Raw genomic sequence first — 22,098 nt, forward strand, 5'->3', positions numbered from 1 at the left:
AGTGTTAGCAATTACTAGATAGCCAAATTGTCCACTTGAGTCCACTTCTTTGTTACCTAATCTTTGGGCATATGCATTTAGACACTTGGGCTATAGATTTTACTACTGGTTCTTTCCTTAGTTTTTTCCTCCTGTGTATTTCTTGAAATGTGAGCTTCTATTCTTCCTTCTTTTCTATTAAAATAGTAAAAGAAGAAAGAAAAAAGAAAGATACCTTCCCTAACCTACACAGAATCAAAACTCATTCACGTTGGTTTTAATGAATTCCTTTATTTAATTTTATCTTTGAATTTTAAAAAGTCAGTCCTCTCATTTCAACTGTCTTTTGGTATTTCTTTTCCCTTTCCTTTTAAGATGGAAAGTATGAATCATTCTTTTATCTGATTTTAGATTCTATAAGCTAAAAAGTACAATTTCCCAAGCATGGATGTGGCTTATGTATAGATGTATAGGTGAGTTTAAAGGCATTTGACCTTTCATATTCCACATAATATAGAATTGTCTTGGGAAATTATTGTTCATTCTTTGCTGAAATGAAAAGAGGTTTGTCAATAAGTTTTCTTCCCTTTCTACTCCATATTACATGCCAAAGCCAGAACTTAGCTCTAATTGCGTTACTGCTTCAAAAAAAAAACATTAGTTGTCCTTTGTGAACTGCCAAAGAGTTTAAAATTCTAACCTTGTCAGGTGAGACCTTCTACAATCTAATTCCAACCTACATTTCCAGCTTTGTCTCATACCATTTGCCTTCAGGACAAACTGATTTATTTATTGCTTCCTGAGCATGTTTGTGTTTTCCTGCTCTGCCATTGCTTACACTATTCTCAGTACCTAAATTCTTTTCCTTTTCATGTTGGAAAACTATCCATCTTTCATTGATAAACTGAAGTACTATTTCTACATAAAACCTTATTTCCCATATCCAGTAGTGATTTGTCCTTTCTCTGAACCCCTCTAGCACTTAGTATTCTTTTTAAAGTTACTAATATATTCTATTTATTTGTAAACATGTCTTTTCATTCAAAATAATTATTTTAACACTTATTTAATTCAGATACAGTTCTTTTTCAGTGAAATGAGTATAACGAGATTTAAATACTATAAAAGCTCCTTGCAGGCAAGATGCTGCAGCAAGATAGTCAGTGCCAAGCCTAGAGTCATGAAGATTTATCATCCTGAGTTCAAATCTTACCTCACACACTTGCTGTCAGTTTGGGCAAATCACTTAAGTCTGTTTATCTTAGTTTTCTCATCTGTAAAATAATCTGGAGAAGGAAATGGCATATTGCTCTTATATCTTTGCTAAGAAAACTCTAATGGGGCCACAGGAAAACAGATAAAATTGTAAATGACAGAATAACACAATGAGAGCAAGGCTATATTTTGATTTATATTTGCATGTCACTTTATATCTCATTAAATGTTTTGTACCTAGAATAATCTAAAGAAATATTGCCTTGAATTTTAATTTGTTGAATAAATTATCACTATTAAAGAAGAGTAATTACAAGCATTTTGTGTAATTTCTTTCTCCTTTAGGGCCAATTGTTGATTGAACTTCTTTGTTTATTTTTTATGAGATATAGTGTTTGATAGGCCTTTCTGCTATTTGTTACATTATTCTATGCATTTTTGTCACCTTATCCTCATGCATTAACACTAAGTCTATGACTTAAAATTGAATTAATATATCAAAAGGTGTAAGAAATAAGATGAGAAATATAGGATATCTCAACATTTGCTTCCATATATTTGCCACATTGTCTCATCATGTAGCATACCTATAAAGAGCATTTAAAGTCCTTGAAACAATATGAATATTTAGTAGATTCACAAAATATTTATCTCCTGTTTCTTGACTTTTTGGGATAAGAAAAGTTCAGTATATTTTTAAAAGATCTTAAGCATGGTCCTTTCAAATTAGATCACTTGCCATGTGAAATATGTAAATAATTCAATTTTTACTATTTTCTCTTCATTTTGCAATATAAAAATTAAGAAGTAAAATTATATTATCTGCTTCACTTTATAAACACAAAAGAAATTTATGAATCATGATTTCTCCAGTTCATCACAGAATGATTACATTTAATTCTATTGTTTTGGAATGTAGTATTGTATATCTGTTACCATGTACCAGGGTGGATATGAGTGAAGAAGAAAGAACCATGTAAATTGCTAAGATCTTTCAGCTCTAAAACACTGATTCTTTCTTTTAGATATGATCCCTGCCTACAAGAAATTTATTATCAAGTTGAGGAGATGGCATTCATATCTGAAATAATTAGGAACAAAACAGTATATTGTCAAGTGTCCAGTTACATCTAATATTTTAAATGATAATTTATAAGAAGAAGATATTCATATAAGTTATGTGTTTAATAAGGAAGAGAGAAATGAGTGTGGGTTAGAATTGTTAAGAAATGTCCAGGATAAGTTGGAGTGAGCTGGGCTTTAAAGAGTGGTAATACAGACTTGGCTGAAAAGAGCAGGGTTGCAACATTGGCAGAAGAAAGAATGAACATGAAACGGATAAGAGACAGTACAGGAGAAATGAAGCAAAGTGATCCACTAAAGTGAATGATTGATTATGTGAAGTGTGATAGAATATGTAGGTTGGACTTTCATTGGGTAGGGCCTTTGAATGCAAGTATAGAAGTTTGTTGTGGCGTGCTAAGCAGACAAGTGCTATTCTAGGTTTATAGAATTATTAGCACATGTTAATAGTACCCTTGTTTATGATCTGAGCTCTTCTTGCCTTGCTGTAATATAGTCCTTGCTAGTCTTTTTCATGCCATCACCTACTCTTCAGGACCTCCTTTATCACACTACCTAATAATCCTAATGTATAGCTTTAATCAGAGGCGGCTAAGTGGCTAAGTGGCTAGAACACTGGGCTTGGCATTAGGATGATCTGAGGCCAAATTCCATCTTAGACACTTACTAGCTGAGTGGCCTTGGGTAAGTCACTTACCCTGTATTTGCCTTAGCCCATTTGAGCAGGGAAGGATAAAGCACTCCAGTATCCCTGCCAAGAAAACCCCATGGGCAATATTGGCATGCCATGGTTCTTGGGGATGCAAAGATTTGGACATGACTGAATGACTGAACAATAGCTTTATTTATATGACACTTACGTTCAGATCTTGCTTCAGATGTTTGCTCGTGGTATGACTCTGGACAAGTCTTTTGATCACTTTCTACCTCAGTTTCCTTTGTAAAATGGGGGAAATAGTAACACCTAATTCACAATATTATTTTGAGAACCAATTATAAAGTGCTTTGAATATCTTAGTGTTATATAAAGTGTCAGTTATTTTTGTCATCATCATCATTATCTCAACAAATCAGTTGCTTCTTGATTTTTATATTATAATAAATTATAAAATTTGCCTTTTCGCATCCAAGATCCTCCAAAAGTGTAAGCTATTTTCCAGGAGTTCTCTAAGACTGGTCCATTTAAAATACCTTTATTGTTACCATCCCAGATTATTCTCTTGCCTCTTCTTGTTCTGATCTCTTCCCAATCCATGCCTTAGGATACACCCTCTCTCTTGTCTGGAATAGACTCTTCTCTACAAAGTATATTTGTTAAATCTCTCTATTTCTTCAAGGTGCAAAGGATTAGAAATATAAGGGGTTAATATAAAAGGTTGGACTGGATTATTCAAGAGCAGGGTCATCAGGAATTTTAATCAATTCAGAAATGATTTTTTTAGCAATTTATAAAATAGAGAAAGAATGAAAGTAAGAAAATCAGAGAGAGGATAGGGTAAAATATCTAACCTACACACTAAGTATCTTACTGCAGCCCCTGGCTCAACCCAGGCAAGGCTAATTAGTCCTTAGTGGGAGGAGCCTCAGCCTTGAGCCAAGGACCTGGGGATGCAGGGAGCGTCTCTCAAGAGGATAGGCCTCTCCAGAGGCTAGTCCCTTCAGAAAATCCAGGAAAGGAGTCAGCCTTTTTTCACTCACTCCACATGGTAGTTCTACAGAAAATGGTAGTTCTACAGAAAATAGAAGCAGTCCTGAGGTCCTCAGCCAGAACTCCCCCAAGGTCTAGTTGATGATGAAAGACCTAAAAACCTAAAGACCTCTCACAGGAAGTTCTTGGCATTTTTCGTCACTTCCTTGACTTCCTTCCATTTTACGTGTACCAATTACAACTAAAACTTTGCTTAGGACTGCCCAGAGGGCAATCAGTCAATTCTGATTCATCACCCACTATCACACACATGGGTCACAGACTTCCCCCACTCAAGTGTGAGTGGGGTGTATACGCTTCTGGTGATTAAATCCAAACATGGACAGGGGAGAGTTAATTTAATCTTCACAAAGGCCAGGGGCTATTTCTTCCATGGTATCCTCCTGAATCCTCCCCTAATTCTATGCATCCAAGCATTTTTCCTGGACCTTTCCTTTGCATTTCTTTTTCTATCCCATGTGTTATTGCCCTTTGAGTATATGTCTTTTTCTCTTTTTAAATTTTAAATTCTTTGAGAGCAGAGTTTGGACCATATCTATGTATCCTGAGCACCTAGCACAACACTCACAGGTTATGCACTTAATAAACCTTTTTTTAAACTTTCTTCCATATATTTAACAATTAATGTTAATAATTTCATAGAGTTGTACTTTCCTTAATTGATTTACTCCTTTGCCTATGTGCTAAAGTATCATGCAATTCCCTGTTTAAACCAGAGCTTATTGAGTACTTTGCTGTTTTGTGTACAAAGTAGTGGCAGTCTAAAAACTGAAAAGAGAACACACTACTCAAGAAGATATTTAAGTAATCCTCTAAATTGGAACATAGTAGAAAATATGACCATAATAACACTAGACACAAGAACAAATTAACATACAAAGTGCACTTAAAATCCATTGAGGTGTGAAATGGCATTCTGGATAGGAGCACATAAAATATATGAGGGAGAGTTTTGTGAAAATAACTTTATTTGCAGAGTGAAGGTGCAACACTAGGAGTTTATGCTCAATAAAGAAGATTGAGACAACTGATGTTTATTGAGTAAAGAATATTTACTTCTCGGCAGTAGGTTAAGTAAACACTGGGTTTTCTATTTACTTTATTATTTTTAAACTTTCCCCTAGATGGCAGACCAGGATTGGTTGCAGAAAGGTTACTTGCATATAAAAATTCTACACACATTATTACATATGATTTCCCCTATCTTTAGCAATTTATTATGTTGATGTCAATTGTTAAAACCTTCTGGATGATTTCAGAAGTATCAGATGGAAATCCTTTATTTTTTAATGTAATTATGTAGTCACTGTAGGGAAAGTAACCTTTGTATTAAATACTTATCAAATCTTTTTTTCCCTATATTTATCATTTGAAACAAAACCATCACCAGAGATCGGACAAATCATAGATTAGTGTATCCAGCAAGATTTTTGTAAAAATACAGATTATACTGTATTACAGTACAGATAGTACCATAAAAATATTTCTTTTACAACTAGAGCAATTAGAAATCACCTTTAAATGAGCATCATAAATAGTGACTAAAATTTTTACTGGGTGTTGTCCTTTCCAATTTATAAAGATTCACATCTTCTCCATTTCATATATAACTCTCACATTTGATTAGAAGAGCAGGGATAACATTTTCCCCATTTGATCTGTTTTTAATTTTCCCCATTTTTCTGTTTTGAAAATGTTGCTAGTAAGACTTTTTTTAATGTACACAGTATTGACGTAGAACAATAATTTCCAGTAATTACCAATATTAGCTTATATAGAGATTTAAGGCTTGCAAAGCCCTTTACAAGTACAATGTTATATTCTCACAACAGCCCTCAGACGTAGGTGCTACTATTATTCCCATTTCCAGATGGGGATACTGAGTCTGAAAGTTAAGTTACTGCTCAATGTCATAATAAATAACTATTGCTCACATTACTTTGTCACTTAGCTGCCATCTCAACAGTGAGAAGTAAGTTGAGACTGTAGTAACTTTCTGGTTTTTCTTTCCCAGGATCAAATAGGTTTATACATACTCAACATTTAACATGTGAAAGGATACATGAAAGAACATGAAAGAAAGGATAATTCTTAATGTGTGGATGCTTTCTTCTGGTGTCATACAAGTTTGTTCATTTCAGTTTTATTGTTATAAACATGAAATTTTAATTATAGATTTTTGTCTTTTAGTGAGTGATTATTGAAAAGAAGTCAGGAAATTTAATTTTAATTAATATTGTCACCAACTTCTTTGTAACTTCAAGGGATTGCTCTTTTCTAAGTAAGGAGGAAAATGTCAAAGATTCATGGAAATTTGCCACGTTTTTTGGCAGACTTGGTTTTATATGGCCAGACTGATATGTGTACCTCTTTGTGCACTTATCTGATATAGAGAAGCATGGTGGTTACTATAGAAATGAATACTATAGTGGTACCCTAACAATCCCCACTCAATTTAGAACCTTACCTTTTACTTTACCTTGATTGAGAATTTGATGGAGTCACTTTGTTGTAGTGAATACATGTCATCACTTATACTACACATTTTACTTTTCTTCTTTACTCTATTTCCTAAAGTTCCCAACATCTTGGTTTATTTCCTTTATTGCCCCTATCAGATGTAATAAGAAGTCCTAGCCAACAGATAGTTATACATTTGATTTAATTTTGTATATAAAGTTTAGGTAGCACTAGCTTCTGGTTCAATTTCACCACAATAAAGAATAGGCTAATTATTTATCTTATGATATGACCTGATATATTTAAAACAAACTTTAATGTGAAAAACAGATAATGGATGAAAGAGCAAACATGGACACAGACTATTACCATTTTCCCAAGGGAGTATTGCCAATATAAATTATTTCCACAATGAATAGACCAAAAGAACTCAGAAACTGCCTTAATCTTCTTGCTAAGTGGTAAGAAAGCAAAAACAGTTTAGAATATAAATCCTTTTTTCAGATCTTACAAAAAAGAATAGCAGAAGATTGTTGGGAGTATCACCTCATATGAGAGGAGAAATTAGTGGGAGGATAACTGTGCAAAGAAACCTTGGTGAGAGATTCAGTTAGGATGCATCATTTTGAGATCAGTTAAGGATTAAAGTAGAAGAACGGCAAACATGAAAACTGGAAAATATATGCAAATGATCCTTTAACAAGTAATTTTCTCTAAAAAGGACAATATTGCCATCACATTTGAATTCAAACATCACAGGCCCTGCATGATGATGTAGATATTTCACTAACATAAACAAGGATGGGAAGAGCAGCAGTATACACAGATTAGGTCTATGCTGAAGATGACACAATTTTAAGAATCCAGAAGAATTGAATAGCAAGGTATGTGAAAAGGAGGGAAAACCAGGTAATTTGGAAAAGTCACAAATTGTAACATTTTAAAAAGATAATTCAGAGATCATGAATAATTGCTGACCCATATTTCTTCTTTCCTGTCACTATGAAAATTTAAAAATACATTTAACTTAAAATATTATCATCTAAATTTCTGTTTATCTTCCTTTCCTAAAGAAATGACAGTTTTTTAAAAGATGAGGAATAAAAAATTAAGCAAAATCAATCAATACATTAAAACAATCAACAAAATGTTCCACATCTCCAAAATCTCTGTCTTCCATTTCTGAATAGGGGAGAGGTGTAAGGATATTGCATATCATATCTCTTCTTTGAGGTCAAGCTTGTTTGTAATTTTGTAAACTTTATTTCAATTGTTTTGTCATGGTTTATATTTACATTTATTTTGTTAGATTGTATATGTTGTTTTCTCAGCTCTTCTTTCTTCATCTTGCATCAGTGCATGTCTTTTCCTCATAGTCATCATACTTCTTGTTTCCTACAACACATTGATTAATATTCCATTGCATTCATGAATACCACTTAGCCATTCCCCAGTTAATGGATACATATTTGTTTTCTGTTCTTTGCTGTCACAAAAAGTACTACTATAAATATTTTGGTGTAAATGGTGTTTTTATTTTAAATTAATGAAATCCTTCCTGTAAGCATAAGCTGGGAAGTAAAATCCCTAGTCAAAGTCTGGACATCTGTAAGAATTGAAATTCTTGGAGAGGTTTTATTTATTAATTTTAACTTAATTTATTAATCAGCTGCTCAATACACTCTAATCTATTGACTCCCTCCACAATCTGAATGGGGACCCAAGAGCATGAGTGGGGCAAAAGAAAGCAAAAGAGCTCTTCTATAGGTCAGTAGTATCTCTTGTGACCTCACTACCCAGTCCTTCCCCTGGACATCCCAAGACATGGCTGATTGGTAAATAGCCACTGAAGAAGTGGCCTTAGAGACCCCAACTCCTCCCTCATTACTTCATCACAGAAGGAGGTAGGTCTTTGTTCATAGAGGAAGGATGCCAACACACTCATTCCTTCTTGCCACATGGCTGGCTCATTGTAGTCCAACAAGACAGCTAGAGCTTACTAACTTTTTTTAACCTAAGAGAGTTCTTATTTACTGGCAGTACTTGCTGCATCATTGCAAAGAAAGAGAGAGCATGGAAAGTGTTATTGTCAGTTAAATATCAATAACATGATCTTGCCAAAGTGGAGACACAGGAGAGATTATAGGGAATTCTGGGAAATACCAAGGACTTCTGGGGAATGAAGTACAAGGTTCAAAATTTCCATTCATTTTTCATAACCTTCCAAAGTGAACCATTCCCTTCTTTTGTCATCCTAATATTCTCAGTGTGAGATGAAATCCCAGAGTTGTTTTGATTTCCTTTTTTTTAAACCTTTACCTTCTGTCTTAGAATCACTTATGTGTATTGGTTCTAAGGCAGAAGAGTGGCAAAGGCTAGGCAATGGTGGTTAAGTGACATGCCCAGAGTCACACAGTTTGGAAGTGTCTGAGGCCATATTTGAACCCTGAACATCCTGTCTCTAAGCCTGCTCTTAATCCACTGAGCCACCCAGTTCCACCCAACCATTTTTTCTTTTTAGCAATTTGGAGCTTCATTTATATATTGTTAACAATTTGCAATTCTTTTGTGAATTTTTTGTTCCTATTCTTTGACCACTTATCTTTTGGGGAATGACTTATTTTAGATTTTTATGAGAATAATCTTTAATGCAATCAAGTATGAAAAGAAAACGGGCAAATCTTCATAAATATTCTATATTAGCTCATATATTTATAATTAGACAACTGACTTAAAAATATAAAGAATGCCAGAACCTACCATGCTTTTATTATTTACTAGCAAAAAATCTTTAATTTGGAAATGCCACCATAAGAGTTATCCTCCAGTAAGGTTTTTCCAATGAAAAATTTAAAAACACAAGATCTCTCAGAAGATTTATTTAAAAAAAAGATATTTTCAGTTCCTTGCTGATTTTTAATATGAAAGGCATAAAACAGGGAGGTATCTACTTAACAAAAAGTATCTTTATTTCTCATATAAAATCCATTTCTGAGTCAAATTGGGATGAGACAGGGAAATTCCTCTTAAATAATAAGATACTCTGAAGCCTCCTGTTTGTTTGACTTAATGCTGGTTATGTCATGCTCCAGAACATTGCAGACTCTCACATATCAAATCCATTATCCATAATAAATGGTTTGGCATAACTGTCTACTTGGTGGAAAGGATAGTTCAAGAATACCCATTGATTCAACTGTTATAGGCAGTTAAGTGATCAAATCATAGAATTAGTCCTTTAAAATGGAGTAATATATTCTAGAACTCCTCCCTGAAAGAAAAAAAAATCTATATTTTCAGCACTGTAACAGTTCCAACATCTCCTTCACAAAGAAACTATTCACTTTGAGAAATAGAAAATAGAGGAGGACATGTGTTCTAATTCCATTTCCTTGAGAAATTTAACCAATAAAAGTAGTTATATTTTTAGGTATAAATATTGACTAGAATAGTCATGAAATACTGAAGGAGCACAAAGGGAGAAATAGGTATTAGTTACCAGATCGGCATGGGGAAATGAGAATGGGTCAGCATCTTGCTACCCCAGCTCCTGAACACTCCACCAAATCTTATCACCAATCATTCAGGGGGTTGTGTGTGTGTGTGTGGATTTGTTTCCCCATCAAAACTGTAAGTAACACTCAGAAGGAGCAGTGAAAATTAAAGCTGTAGAATGTCCTTTTGTCTTGAACAATGGATCTTAAGTAATAGTTTCATTTCAGCGATTTTATGAAAGGCACTTGAAAAAGAAAACCAAGGTTAGAGTGAAGAGTAATATTTGGGCTTCATCAGTGTAAGCCTCACCTTCCCTAAAGAATTTGTAGATGTCACTCAGGAAGTAAAACGATTCTTGTTTATACGGACCTGCAAACACCTCCAGTCTCTCAGCATTGATTGGAACCAACTCCACTCAGTTTGAAATATTCACTGACTACTGTAGGTAGAGATGAGGGTTCAAATATGAAGACTCTGACAGTCCATGCCTTTGATGTGGAAGTTTATGGGAAGCCAGAAGCCAGTGGTGACACTGATTTGTTTATTTTGAGATTGTATCAAAAGGGAGGTGGAACCAAGATGGTGGAATGATGCTAGCATTTTTGATGAGCTCTCCCAATACATTTCCTCTACAACAATTTTTTTAAATGTGCCAAACTAAATTCTGAGTAGCACAGTCAAGAAAAAAGTCACACTGGATCATTTTTTTCAAGCTTAGGTTAGTTTAGGAATATGGAAAGATCTGTGTAGGCAGTGGTAATGGCACCAGAAAAAGTCCAGAACCCAGGGATGATAACAGGACTGAATATTTAATTAGAAAGAGATCTCAAGGAATCCTTGTAATAGCATTGGGAACAGGAAAAGGTGCCATCTGGCAGCTCTTTAACCTAATTATCCAGTCTGGGGTCATGGTTCCAGGACAGAGACATAAAATCTGTTATAACATCAGCGAAGATTTTATCCTCGCTTGGCTATTTATGTTTGAAATAGATAAGGCTTAAGTTAGAAAGTATGTGATAATTTGTTAGTTTGCCTCTTCCTGTTATTACAAATTATGGGGAAAAAAGAATTTTTTTATTAATGTCTAGTCATGAAAAAATCTTATGCTGTCTGTTATATGTCTATGTATGTAAACAAACTTGTTTAATTGTCTGGTCTGTGTATTTAAATGGTTTCAGCAATTTGTGTGCACAAAACTTAGATTTAAAAAGAAAATCTCTAGGTGTCTTGTGATCTATGTTCTATATAGTGAATTTTGAATTGATGTTCTTTAAAAATTCGAATTAAGAGAATTGAGAGGTCTGAAAAGTAAGAGATTTTTATTGAAACACAATTGGACTTTGAAAAATTGAATTAAAATCATACTTGAGTTGATTTTAAAGTTAGAAATTATGCAGCCAATTATATGGATCTTGCCGATTTAAATATTTATCATGTATTTGAATCCTTAAGAATTATTATTTTTTGCCCTTTCCTCAAAAAATAAAGTGAAGTCTGTTTAAGTAAGCAACTAGAATTGTAAAATTCTTCTGTGCTGAGACAAGTAGCTAGAGAGATTCTTCATTGAATATTTAACATAAACAGTGACCAACTTCTTGTTAGGAAGTTAGTCTGAGATGGTTTTGTTCCTCTTAAAAGTTCACAAATTGCCTAGATTAAAATATCCTGGGCCTCTTAATTTTCATTCTAATTTCTTTTGTACTGAGCTAGCCTGATTTTGCGTGATGGGGCTACAGTTTATTTGTTTTTCCTTAGCAATAGCTCTTTCAGTGGACACTGAAGAAATTGATTAGGCCTTTTGGGTGGAGACTAAAACTTGATCTAGCTCCTTAAGAGAAAATAGGGATAAAGTTATGGGGAATTGGGGCATTTTAAAATTGAATATTCATAAAAATGGTTTTTAAAATTCATGACATCAATTTAAAATTTTTTATCCCTTTCTCCATTATAGCCACTCCATAATTAGAGGGAAAGTTATTGTCAGAGGGGGTCATTAAGAATTTATCTCACAGAAATATTTACTTGTGAGTTATGAAATCTTTTTCATGTAATGATTTAATAAGATTATGATCTGATTTTTATAACCATGTTTGGATAGTTATTTTGAAATGGATTAATTTGACTAAAGTAACTAGCATCTTGTGTATTAGCTGGATAGCAAATGACATGTTTGTTTAAGGGAAAATATCCAATAGTCACTGTTCTCAAAAGGCTTTAGTCTTATTTTATACCATGAATTGAGTGAAAAACAGTGGAATTTTATGGAAGATTATGTTTAATTGTTGCTCTTAGTATTTCTGCATTTTTGAAACTACTATTCACTGTGAAAGTTTACATTATAACTATTCTTATGCCAGATCATTGTATACTCATTGTATACCCTGATCGATAGATATTAAGACATGAAAAAATAGGAATACTCTGACCCTAAGCTGTAACTTACTAAGATTTTGCTTTTGAGGAGAAGGTTTTTTGGGGAACTTTAAGCTACTGTTAAGTTTTGATTTCACATATCAATATGTAACCCTGCATAAGGCCACCATTAAAGGAAGTGCCATATGTTCCTGCAGTCCAAGGTCTGTTTCTGGGAAAGGTAAGAGAATGACCTTGTGAAGCTGAAGGTTGAATTCCCTTGACTTGGTCCCCATCTTGAGAAATAGGGCACTTAAATGGATCAGAATCTCTTTGTGATTCCCCCTGGCTTCATGATGAGCCTTTATAATTCATATTTGAATTCATATAGGCCTGAAGGATGAGTTTTGAAGCTGTTTTCATTATAACCCTATTTCTTCCTCTCACAAAATCTCTTAATCAGAACAATTGATCAGTTAAATATGTGAATATAATATTAATGTTTATCTAGTAGTCTAACGCTAAAATATCTAAGCTATTAGTTTGTAAGATCAAAGCTATTAAACCTGAATTTGTAATTCTTTTCATTCGTCTGAATATAATCAAATGGATAAGTATTTGGGCTTGTTACCTATCAATAATTATTTAAAGTCCTTCAAATATTTCAGAGTAGGATAGGAATGATTAGACAATTAGGTAGTGATCTGTGAACATCTAAACTAGGATATAATTCCACTCTTTGATAAGGTTACATCAGAGACATTTTTCTGATTGGGGTTAAAATAATTTTGTGCATTTACTTAGAAAAAAATATTTTAGAGTCTATCTTTCGTTATCTATAAGTGACATCTAATTCTACTTAACACTTGTTATTTGTTGTAAGACCTTCACTTGTGTATGGGATATACTCTGAAATGCAAGCAGATTACACAAAGCTATGGGAAAGATAGAGCATTACTCTATATAAATATAATATCTAGTTTATTTGAGCATAGGTAGAAACTTACTCTATTTCACTATAGACAACTTATTTGAAACAAAGTAAAATAATTTGCCCAGCTTTTTAGTAATCCAATTCCAAGACTCTTGTCATAATAATGAGGTAAAACATCTTTTGGGTAAATTTGTTCAGGCATCAAGCTTAGGCATGGAAGCCACATGTTTGTAAAGAGCATTGTTGCCTAAGGCTTTTATATAGGACAAGATCCTTAACAGATCTTATCCTCCTGAGAGGGGATTGAGAAAATTAAAGTTTGAGAAGATTAAAGTGAATAAATAATAATAACAAATAATACAAAATAATAAGTTATAATAAATAATGGTAGTGAAATAAAGTGAAAAAAAATTTTAAGAATGTAGAAAGGTAAGACAAGTATATATCAAATATGAGTGTTTCCAATTTTTAAGACATTTAACATTCTAATACCAAGTTGCAGAAATCATATATATACATACATTTATATTTTATATATATATATATATACACACACACACATATATAATTTTTTACCATACAAGCTAGCTCTAAAGGTTAAATTCTCATAGATTCTTTTACATTTCCTTTCAATCTGTTATTGGCAGTTTTCCAAAGCAAGTCCTAGTTCAGATAAAAATAAAAAACAGCTAAAAGTATAGGAAATGTAAATTCCTTAGTGCAGAGGTTCATAATTAGATATCTTTTATATTAATAATTTTAGAATCCCAAGATTTGAGTTAACTCTCATCATCTGGCACTACAAAATTTTAGTGATTTAGTGACTGTTAAGTTTTATAAAGATATATTTTTTTGAGAAATTTTAGAGAAAAATGCTATTGATGATCTGGACCAGGACAAAGCAGATCTACCAGCATGACTCTAGCTGACAACAAAGAAGATATCCTCAGGAATCAGGCACCTGCATCATGAAATTCTGAGTTCTTGGACATTACAGATTGGACAGTGGGAGTTGGGTCACTTGCCCTTTTCATGCCTCTCCCATGCACCATTATTTTGTTTGTTTGTAAGACACTTGTGCCAGAAGGGGAGTGCCCCCAATTGCTATTTGTCAGTGTGCTTATTAAATTATTTTAACATCATGTTAAGAAACACCCAAGTATCATAATTAAGTCTGTCATGTATTCATCATATTTGTGGTGCTTTGTTGGGAAAACTGAGGCCCAGCCTCCACAGGAAACAATGGGGTGATTATGAGAATTCATTTTTCATAAACTATATTAATTTCTCTATAAGTGTTGTAGTTTGCAGAGATTTACCATATATTTCTCTTTCTGGGTTCTAGATCAAAGACTGCTTTTTACATTTTCTTTGAACTTAAGAAACCCAATGAATGTCTCCCTTTTAACAAAATTTATTTAATAGAAAAGTGAGACAAGCATTCCCTTCCTGACTATCTGACCCTAATCACAGGGTAGCATAGGGGTTGATAGTTTGATGGACCACCTCCTAATTAGCTATTTTCCAATTAGAGATGTCTTGGAATTCAAGAGAAGGGCTGAATAATAAGCTCCTAAAACTCTATTTATAGATATACTTAATGGAGTTTGGGGTCTTTGGTCATTGAAAGGGGCTGCTGACCTATTACTTTATTGGTTAAAATACTCACCCAGTAAATAGACATTCTTCCCAAAACCAGCCTGTGGAAATAATTTTAATCATAACAGAACTTTTCTATTTTCTATCTTTCTCCCTTTCTACTTGGAAAATAATACTTTATAAAAAGTTATTTTCTTCCTTTAATTTTTGTACATTTTCACATTTGACTCTTCTTTTTAAGTTCTTCTCTTCAGTGAATTTTTGGACATCTTTTTCCATTCACTCTTTTTTTCAAGGCATTATTTCCCCCAGTATTTCTTTGTGCTTCCTTTATGAAGCTATTGTACTCCCCCCCCCCATTTTCTTCCATCCTCATTTCTTTTTCCAGTTTTTCTTTTCCTTACTTGATTTCTAAAATTCATTTTGAGCTCTCCTAGTAATTCTTTTTGATCCTGAGATCAATGCACATTATCTTTGAGGCATTGAGCATAAGTGATTTGTATTTGCTGTATTCTGAGTTTTTCTTTATCTTCCCTACCACCATCATGCTTTCTATGGTCAGATTATTATTTTTGTTGTTGTTTGCTTGTTTTCCAGTCCAATACAATTGTATTGTTACATTTAATCACTATGTGTTTGTCTTAGAGTTTGTAGCTTTGGACATTTTTTGGAAGAGATCTTTGAATTCTTTTTAATTGATAATACATTTTCTATTTTCAGAAGTTCTGGGCAGTTCTCTTCTACTATTTCCATCATTATGGTGTTAAAGTTTTTTGTCCCATCATGTTCCTGTGGAAGATGTATGATCTTTAGGTTGTCTATATATCCTATCTTTGTAAATGGCATGTTTTTATTGCCCAGTGGAGATAACTTCTTTTAATGTTATTTTTCCCTTCTCCTCTAGAATGCCCTTCATTTCTATGTATTTGTATTCCCAATCTATTGTTCTCTCTTTTGTTTATCAGGTTTGTCATTACAGATTCTGGTTTTTCTCTTCTGCCCATTATTTTTGTTTATAAGCCAAAAATTTTGCTCTCATTATTCTCATTTCCCTTTTAAATTACTCTGAAATAGTGAGTTGTGGTTCCATGTTCTCCTCAAATTTCACAGGTTGCTCTATTTCCTCAAGTGATGATTGTTTTTCCTTGTTCTGCACTATTTATTCATAGATGCCTGAACTGATTTAATAGAAATGGGGACCACATTTCCTTCTGCTGTTAATGTCTTCCCTGTTCAAGTTCTTACTTATGTTCAAGGTCTTTGGGTTTTCTTTTTCCTGATATTTTGGATAATTTCAAGGTTTTCTTCCCTTTATTTCCCCCCACTATTTACTGTCTGCCTCTTTTCCCTCTGATGTCTCTTAGTAATGTCACTATTTTCCGTCTTACCCTGCAATTCATGAAAGATTTTTTTTTAATTGGATCAGTTGTATGGGAAGGCCAGAGGCAACTTTTATCAGGTTGAGAACCAGCATTACATAATAAAAAGAACACTAGAAGAAAGACAAAAAACCAAACCTGGGTTCTACCAATAAGTACCCACCTGATTTTGATCATCTCTGGACCTTTCTTAACTAACCTATAAGATGTGAATGACACGACCTGCCCAACCTACTTCATAGAGTTGTGAGGATACAAATCTGTGCCCATATGTGTGAAAACCTTTTTTTGATCAGTGCCATTCAGATGGAAATAGTATTTATTGTACTAACATGGAAGTCAAGATCACAGTCAACTTTCAGAGTACTTATTGGAAGGAGAAATAAGATTATAATGTCATATGTTTTGGTCTTCATTCATAGTCCTTTAGTTTTTACTTGGAGGGCAGATGGCATTTTACATCATGACTCTCTAACATACTCTTGGTTCACTGCATTGCTGAGAATAAGTCATTCTCAGTTCTTTATCAAAGAATATTGCTGGCATAATGTACAATGTACCCCTGGTTCAGCTCACTTCATTTTAATTAGGTCATGTAAGTTTTTCCAGAATCATTCTGTTTAAAATTTCTTATAACACAATAATATTCCATCAAAATCATATACCACAACTTGTTTTGCCATTCCCCAGTTAATGAACAATCCCATAATTTCTAGCCCTTTGCTACCACAAAAAAGAGTGCAATAAATATTTTTGTATAAATTGATTTTTTACTTTTTTTTTCCTTCTTGATCTCTTTGGGATACAGACTTAGTATTGGTTTTGGTGAGTCAAATCATATGCAGAGTTTTAGATCCCTTTGATCTTAGTTTCAAATTGCTCTCTAGAATTGGTTGGATCAGATCACAACTATACCAACAATGGAATAGTATGCCAATTTTCCTGCATCCTTCCCAACTTTTGTCATTTTCCTTCTTTGTCATATTGCCATACCTACTGATATGTATGAGGTGGTACCTCAGAGATGCTTTAATTTGAACTTCTCAAAGAGTGATTTAGAGTATTTTTTCATATGACAAAGTTGGCTTTGATTTCTTCATCGGAAAACTGCCTGTTCTTATCTTTTGACTATCAATTGGAGAATGACTTATATTTTTATAAATTTGACTTAGTTCTCTACATATTTGAAATTTTTTATCAAAGGAATTTCCTATAAACAATTTCCTGTATCTTTCTACTTTCCTTCTAAACTTGGTTTTGTTTGCTTTTTAAATTTGACATAATTAAAATTATCCATTTTGCATCCAATAATATTCTTTATGTCTTATTTGACCCTAAATTCTTCCCTCATCCATGTAAACTATTCCATTTCCCCTTAATTTGCTTGTATCACCTTTAATGTCTTAATCATGTACCCATGTTGACTTATCTTCGTGTATGGTATGGTAGAAGATAATGATCTTTTTCCATACTCTGCCATAGCATTTTTCAATTTTTCTAATAGTTTTTGTCAAATAGTTCTTATTCCAAAAGCTCTTGATTTATCAAGCACTAAATAACTGTGGTCATTTATTAGTAGGTGTGTATAACTAATCTTTTCCACTGATTCATCACTTTATTTCTTTTTTCTTCTTAATTAAATTTATTATTTTAGCATTTTGTTTTTTATTCTTTTGTTTTTGAAAATTTTATTTAATTAGTAAATTTAGAATATTTTTCCTTGGTCACAAGAATCATATTCTTTCCCTCCCCTCTCCCTTCCCTCTCCCATAGCCGACACACAATTCCACTGGATTTTATATGTGTCCTTGATCAAAGCCTATTTCCATATTATTGATGTTTGCACTAGGGTGATCATTTAGAGTCTATATCCCCAATCATATCCCCATTAACCCATTTAATCAAGCAGTTGTTTTTCTTCTGTGTTTCTTTTCCCACAGTTTTTACTATGGATGTGGATGGTGTCCTTTCTTATGAGTCCCTCCGAATTGTTCAGGGACATTGCACTGCCCCTAATGGAGAAGTCCATTACATTCGATTGTACCACAGTGTATCAGTCTGTGTATAATGTTCTCCTGGTTCTGCTCCTTTCACTCTGCATCAATTCCTGGAGGTTGTTCCAGTCTCCGTGGAATTCCTCCACTTTATTATTCCTTTGAGCACAAAAGTATTGCATCAACAACATATACCACAGTTTGTTCAGCCATTCCCCAATTGATGGGCATCCCCTCATTTTCCAATTTTTTTGCCACCACAAAGAGCGCAGCTATGAATATTCTTGTACAAGTCTGTTTCCTTATTATCTCTTTGGGGTACAAACCCAGCAGTGCTATGGCTGGATCAAAGGGCAGACAGTCTTTTATCACCCTTTGGGCATAGTTCCAAACTGCCTTCCAGAATGGTTGGAGCAAATTCACAACTCCGCCAGCAGTGCATTAATGTCTCAATTTTGTCACACCCCCTCCAACAGTCATTACTTTCCTTTGCTGTCATGTTATCTGCTGGGTGTGAGGTGATACCTCAGAGTTGTTTTGATTTTCATTTCTCTGATTATAAGAGATTTAGAACACTTTTTCATATGCTTATTAATGGTTTTTATCTGAAAATTTCCTATTCATGTCCCTTGCCCATTTATCAATTGGGAAATGACTTGGTTTTTTATACAATTGATTTATCTCTTTATACATTTGAGTAATTAGACCTTTGTCAGGGGTTTTTGTTATGAAGATTTTTTCTCCAGTTAGTGTCTTCCCATCTAATTTTGGTTGCATTGTTTTTGTTTGTAAAAAAAACTTTTTAATTTGATGTAGTCAAAATTATTGATTTTACAATTTGTAATTTTTTTTAACTGTTGCTTGGTCTTAAAATCTTTCCCTTCCCAAAGATCTGACAAGTATACTATTCTGTGTTCACCCAATTTACTTAAAGTTTCCTTCTTTATATTCAAGTCATTCACTAATTCTAAGTTTATCTTGTTGTAGGGTGTTAGATATTGATCTAAACCTAATCTCTCCAATACTGTCTTCCAATTTTCCCAGCAGTTTTTGTCAAATAGTGAAATTTTGTCCCAAAAGCTGGCATCTTTGGGTTTATCATAGATTGTCTTTCTGAGGTCACTTACTCCAAGTCTATTCCAGGGATCCTCCTTTCTGTCTCTTAGCCAGTACCATATTGTTTTGATGACCACTGCTTTATATATCACTCTATTTCTTAATTATTACCAGATTGTTTTAATGATTATTGCTTTGTAACACACTTAGATCCAGGATTGCAAGGCTACTTTCCTTCACATTGTTTTTCATTGATTCTCCTGATATTCATGACCTTTGTTCTCCCAAATGAATTCTGTTATTATTTTCCCTACCTCCATAAAATAATTTTTGGGCAATTTGACTGGTATGACACTGAATAAGTTAATTTAGGTAAAATTATCATTTTTATTATACTTGTCTAGCCTCTCCATAAACATATAATATTACTCTAATTGTTTAGAGCTGACATTATTAGTATGAAAAATATTTTGTTATAGAGTTCATATAGTTTCTGGGTTTGTCTTAGCAGGTAGATTCCCAAGTATTTTATATCATTTAACTTTAATTTAACTGGAATTTTTTTCTATCTCTTGCTGATGGCTTTTGTTGACAATATGTAGAAATGCCGATAAGTTATATCAGTTTTTTTGTATCCTGTAACTTTGGTGAAATTGTTAATTATTTCAGCTCATTTTAAAGTTAATTCTCTAGAATTCTCTAAGTATAACATCATATCAACACAGATTACCTTTTTTAGAGATCCTTTATTTATTAGGTTATTCTTTATTTACAGTGATCTGTACCCCTGGAACCTATAACCCACACATTGGAATTCACTGCCTTCAGTGCAACAGGAGCCACACATTTGGAGCAACAAAATGCTAAAGTACCATTATTTTATGCTTCTTAACACTTTAATAAATTTTAAAAGTTAAAATATATCCAGTACTTTGCATAAGTAAAATACGTTTATTAAAAAAAGAATGTGAGTCATCATTTTAATCAAGTGTTTCAATATGGAAATGCAAATTCTCTACTAAGACTGTAAAGGGCAAAGTTCCCAATTTATTAATATAATTTATTTATTTTAGACTTAAGGGTAAAATGTATCCACACCATGTCCCGCATCACTGTGATTCAAAAATATACTAGAATATGTTATATTCTCCATTTATCCCTTTCATGAAAATAAACTAAAAAGATTTAAAAATTTTGGCACAAAAACATTGTGAATGAAAAATGAATTGTAATTCAGAAGATCTGAATTTTTGTCCTGGTACTGCCACCTATTGACTGTGTGAACTTTGGGCAAATTCCTGCATCTTTCTGGCCTTTAGTCTCTTTATCTGTGCAATGAAAGGGTTAATTTGGATGAGCTCATCCTTTACAACTCAAATTCCAAAACTCTGATGTGAAATCCCTATTTGGGGTCTCAGACTATTTCATTTTTCATATACATTCTCTTCATTGAGGATTTCTTCATTGTTTCAGAGGTATCCCATGTAATTTATATTAATCTAACCTTATTACATAGGAGGAAACTGTATGCACTATACACAGTGGATTTTACTGAGGGCAATTCCAGTATAGTCACTACAGGTCTTAGTGTGCTAAATATCGGGTGGCAATGGTTTCATAATATATTTATGTTTAAGGGGCAGTTGGGTGGCTCAGTGGATTGAGAGTCAGGCCTAGAGACGGGAGGTCCTGGGTTCAAATCTGGCCTCAGATACTTCCCAGCTGTGTGACCCTGGGCAAGTCACTTGACCCCCATTGCCTAGCCCGTACCACTCTTCTGCCTTGGAGCCAATACATAATATTGACTCCAAGATGTAAAGAAAGGGTTTAAATATATATATATATATATATATATATATATATATATATATATATATGTTTAGTAAGTGACTCTATTAATGCAGTGGAATTACATGTCTCTATTTTGCTAATGTAGAATGGACCTAAGACTTTTCTATCTCTAATAGTTGTCATTTTTAGGAAAAAAATCACATCATCTCTTTGTAGTCTCATTCCCTCAACTGTTAAAAATGACTCAATAATGACCTATTTCACAGGGTTGATGTATGTGGTTGTTTATGCATGCCAAAAAGTTAAATTCTCTACATAAATATTGTGAAAAACAAATTTACAGCTTACATTAGTTTAACAGTATTCTTTGTGTCCAGCACAATGTCTTGATTCATGTCTTCATTTACCAATTCTGTTCTTTGCTATATTAGCTATTCCCTCTTCCTTTATCTGCCTTCGCAAATACAGACAAAATTGGATCTGAACCAACAATACAATTCACTTAAAAATAAAAATTAATTTAATCTACCAAATGTCAATTTTAAACAAATAATTTTGTTATTTGATAAAATTGACTGACCTGGTAGGTGAAAATTGCTTTGGGATTCTCGTGCAAATATATATTCCTTTGAATAACAAATAAAAAGGAATAGAAATAAAATAGACTACATATTAAATTTAAAGTCCGTCCTAATTTCTCTGTGGTTCTTTGGACTTTCATAGAAAATCATTAATTGTATTCATATATGGTTATATTCTTTCCAGTGTTTATTTCTTCTCAGTAATGGTTGAGTTATTTTTTTAGGAGCAACTATTAATAATGAGAAAAATATCAACAAAACATTTTCTCCACTAAACCTAAAGTACATTCTCCCATAAAAAATACATGCTATCAATGGAACAAGTAACTGTTGAAGGATATATTTGTAGGGGAGCAAATGTAAGAAACATGTATGGACAGGATATATTATGGAATGGCAGCTCATACCCTTGATGGTATAGGATTATTGATATTTTCTGATGCTGTAATCATACTGCTTATCCTACATCTTT

At 33.2% G+C, this 22,098-nt stretch overlaps 1 protein-coding gene across 1 annotated transcript in view; it reads left to right on the forward strand.

Moving 5' to 3' along the window:
• ZPBP (zona pellucida binding protein) overlaps positions 1–20,565 on the forward strand; it is a 104,797-nt gene extending 84,232 nt beyond the window's left edge. The window contains exon 9 of the mRNA XM_016424563.2: positions 20,030–20,565. Coding sequence (XP_016280049.2) covers positions 20,030–20,121 — 92 coding nt within the window. The 3' untranslated portion in view covers positions 20,122–20,565. The remainder of the gene's footprint in view (positions 1–20,029) is intronic.
• Positions 20,566–22,098: the final 1,533 nt, after the last annotated feature.

The sequence above is a fragment of the Monodelphis domestica genome, chromosome 7, assembly GCF_027887165.1.
Source record: "Monodelphis domestica isolate mMonDom1 chromosome 7, mMonDom1.pri, whole genome shotgun sequence".
Lineage (NCBI taxonomy): Eukaryota > Metazoa > Chordata > Mammalia > Didelphimorphia > Didelphidae > Monodelphis > Monodelphis domestica.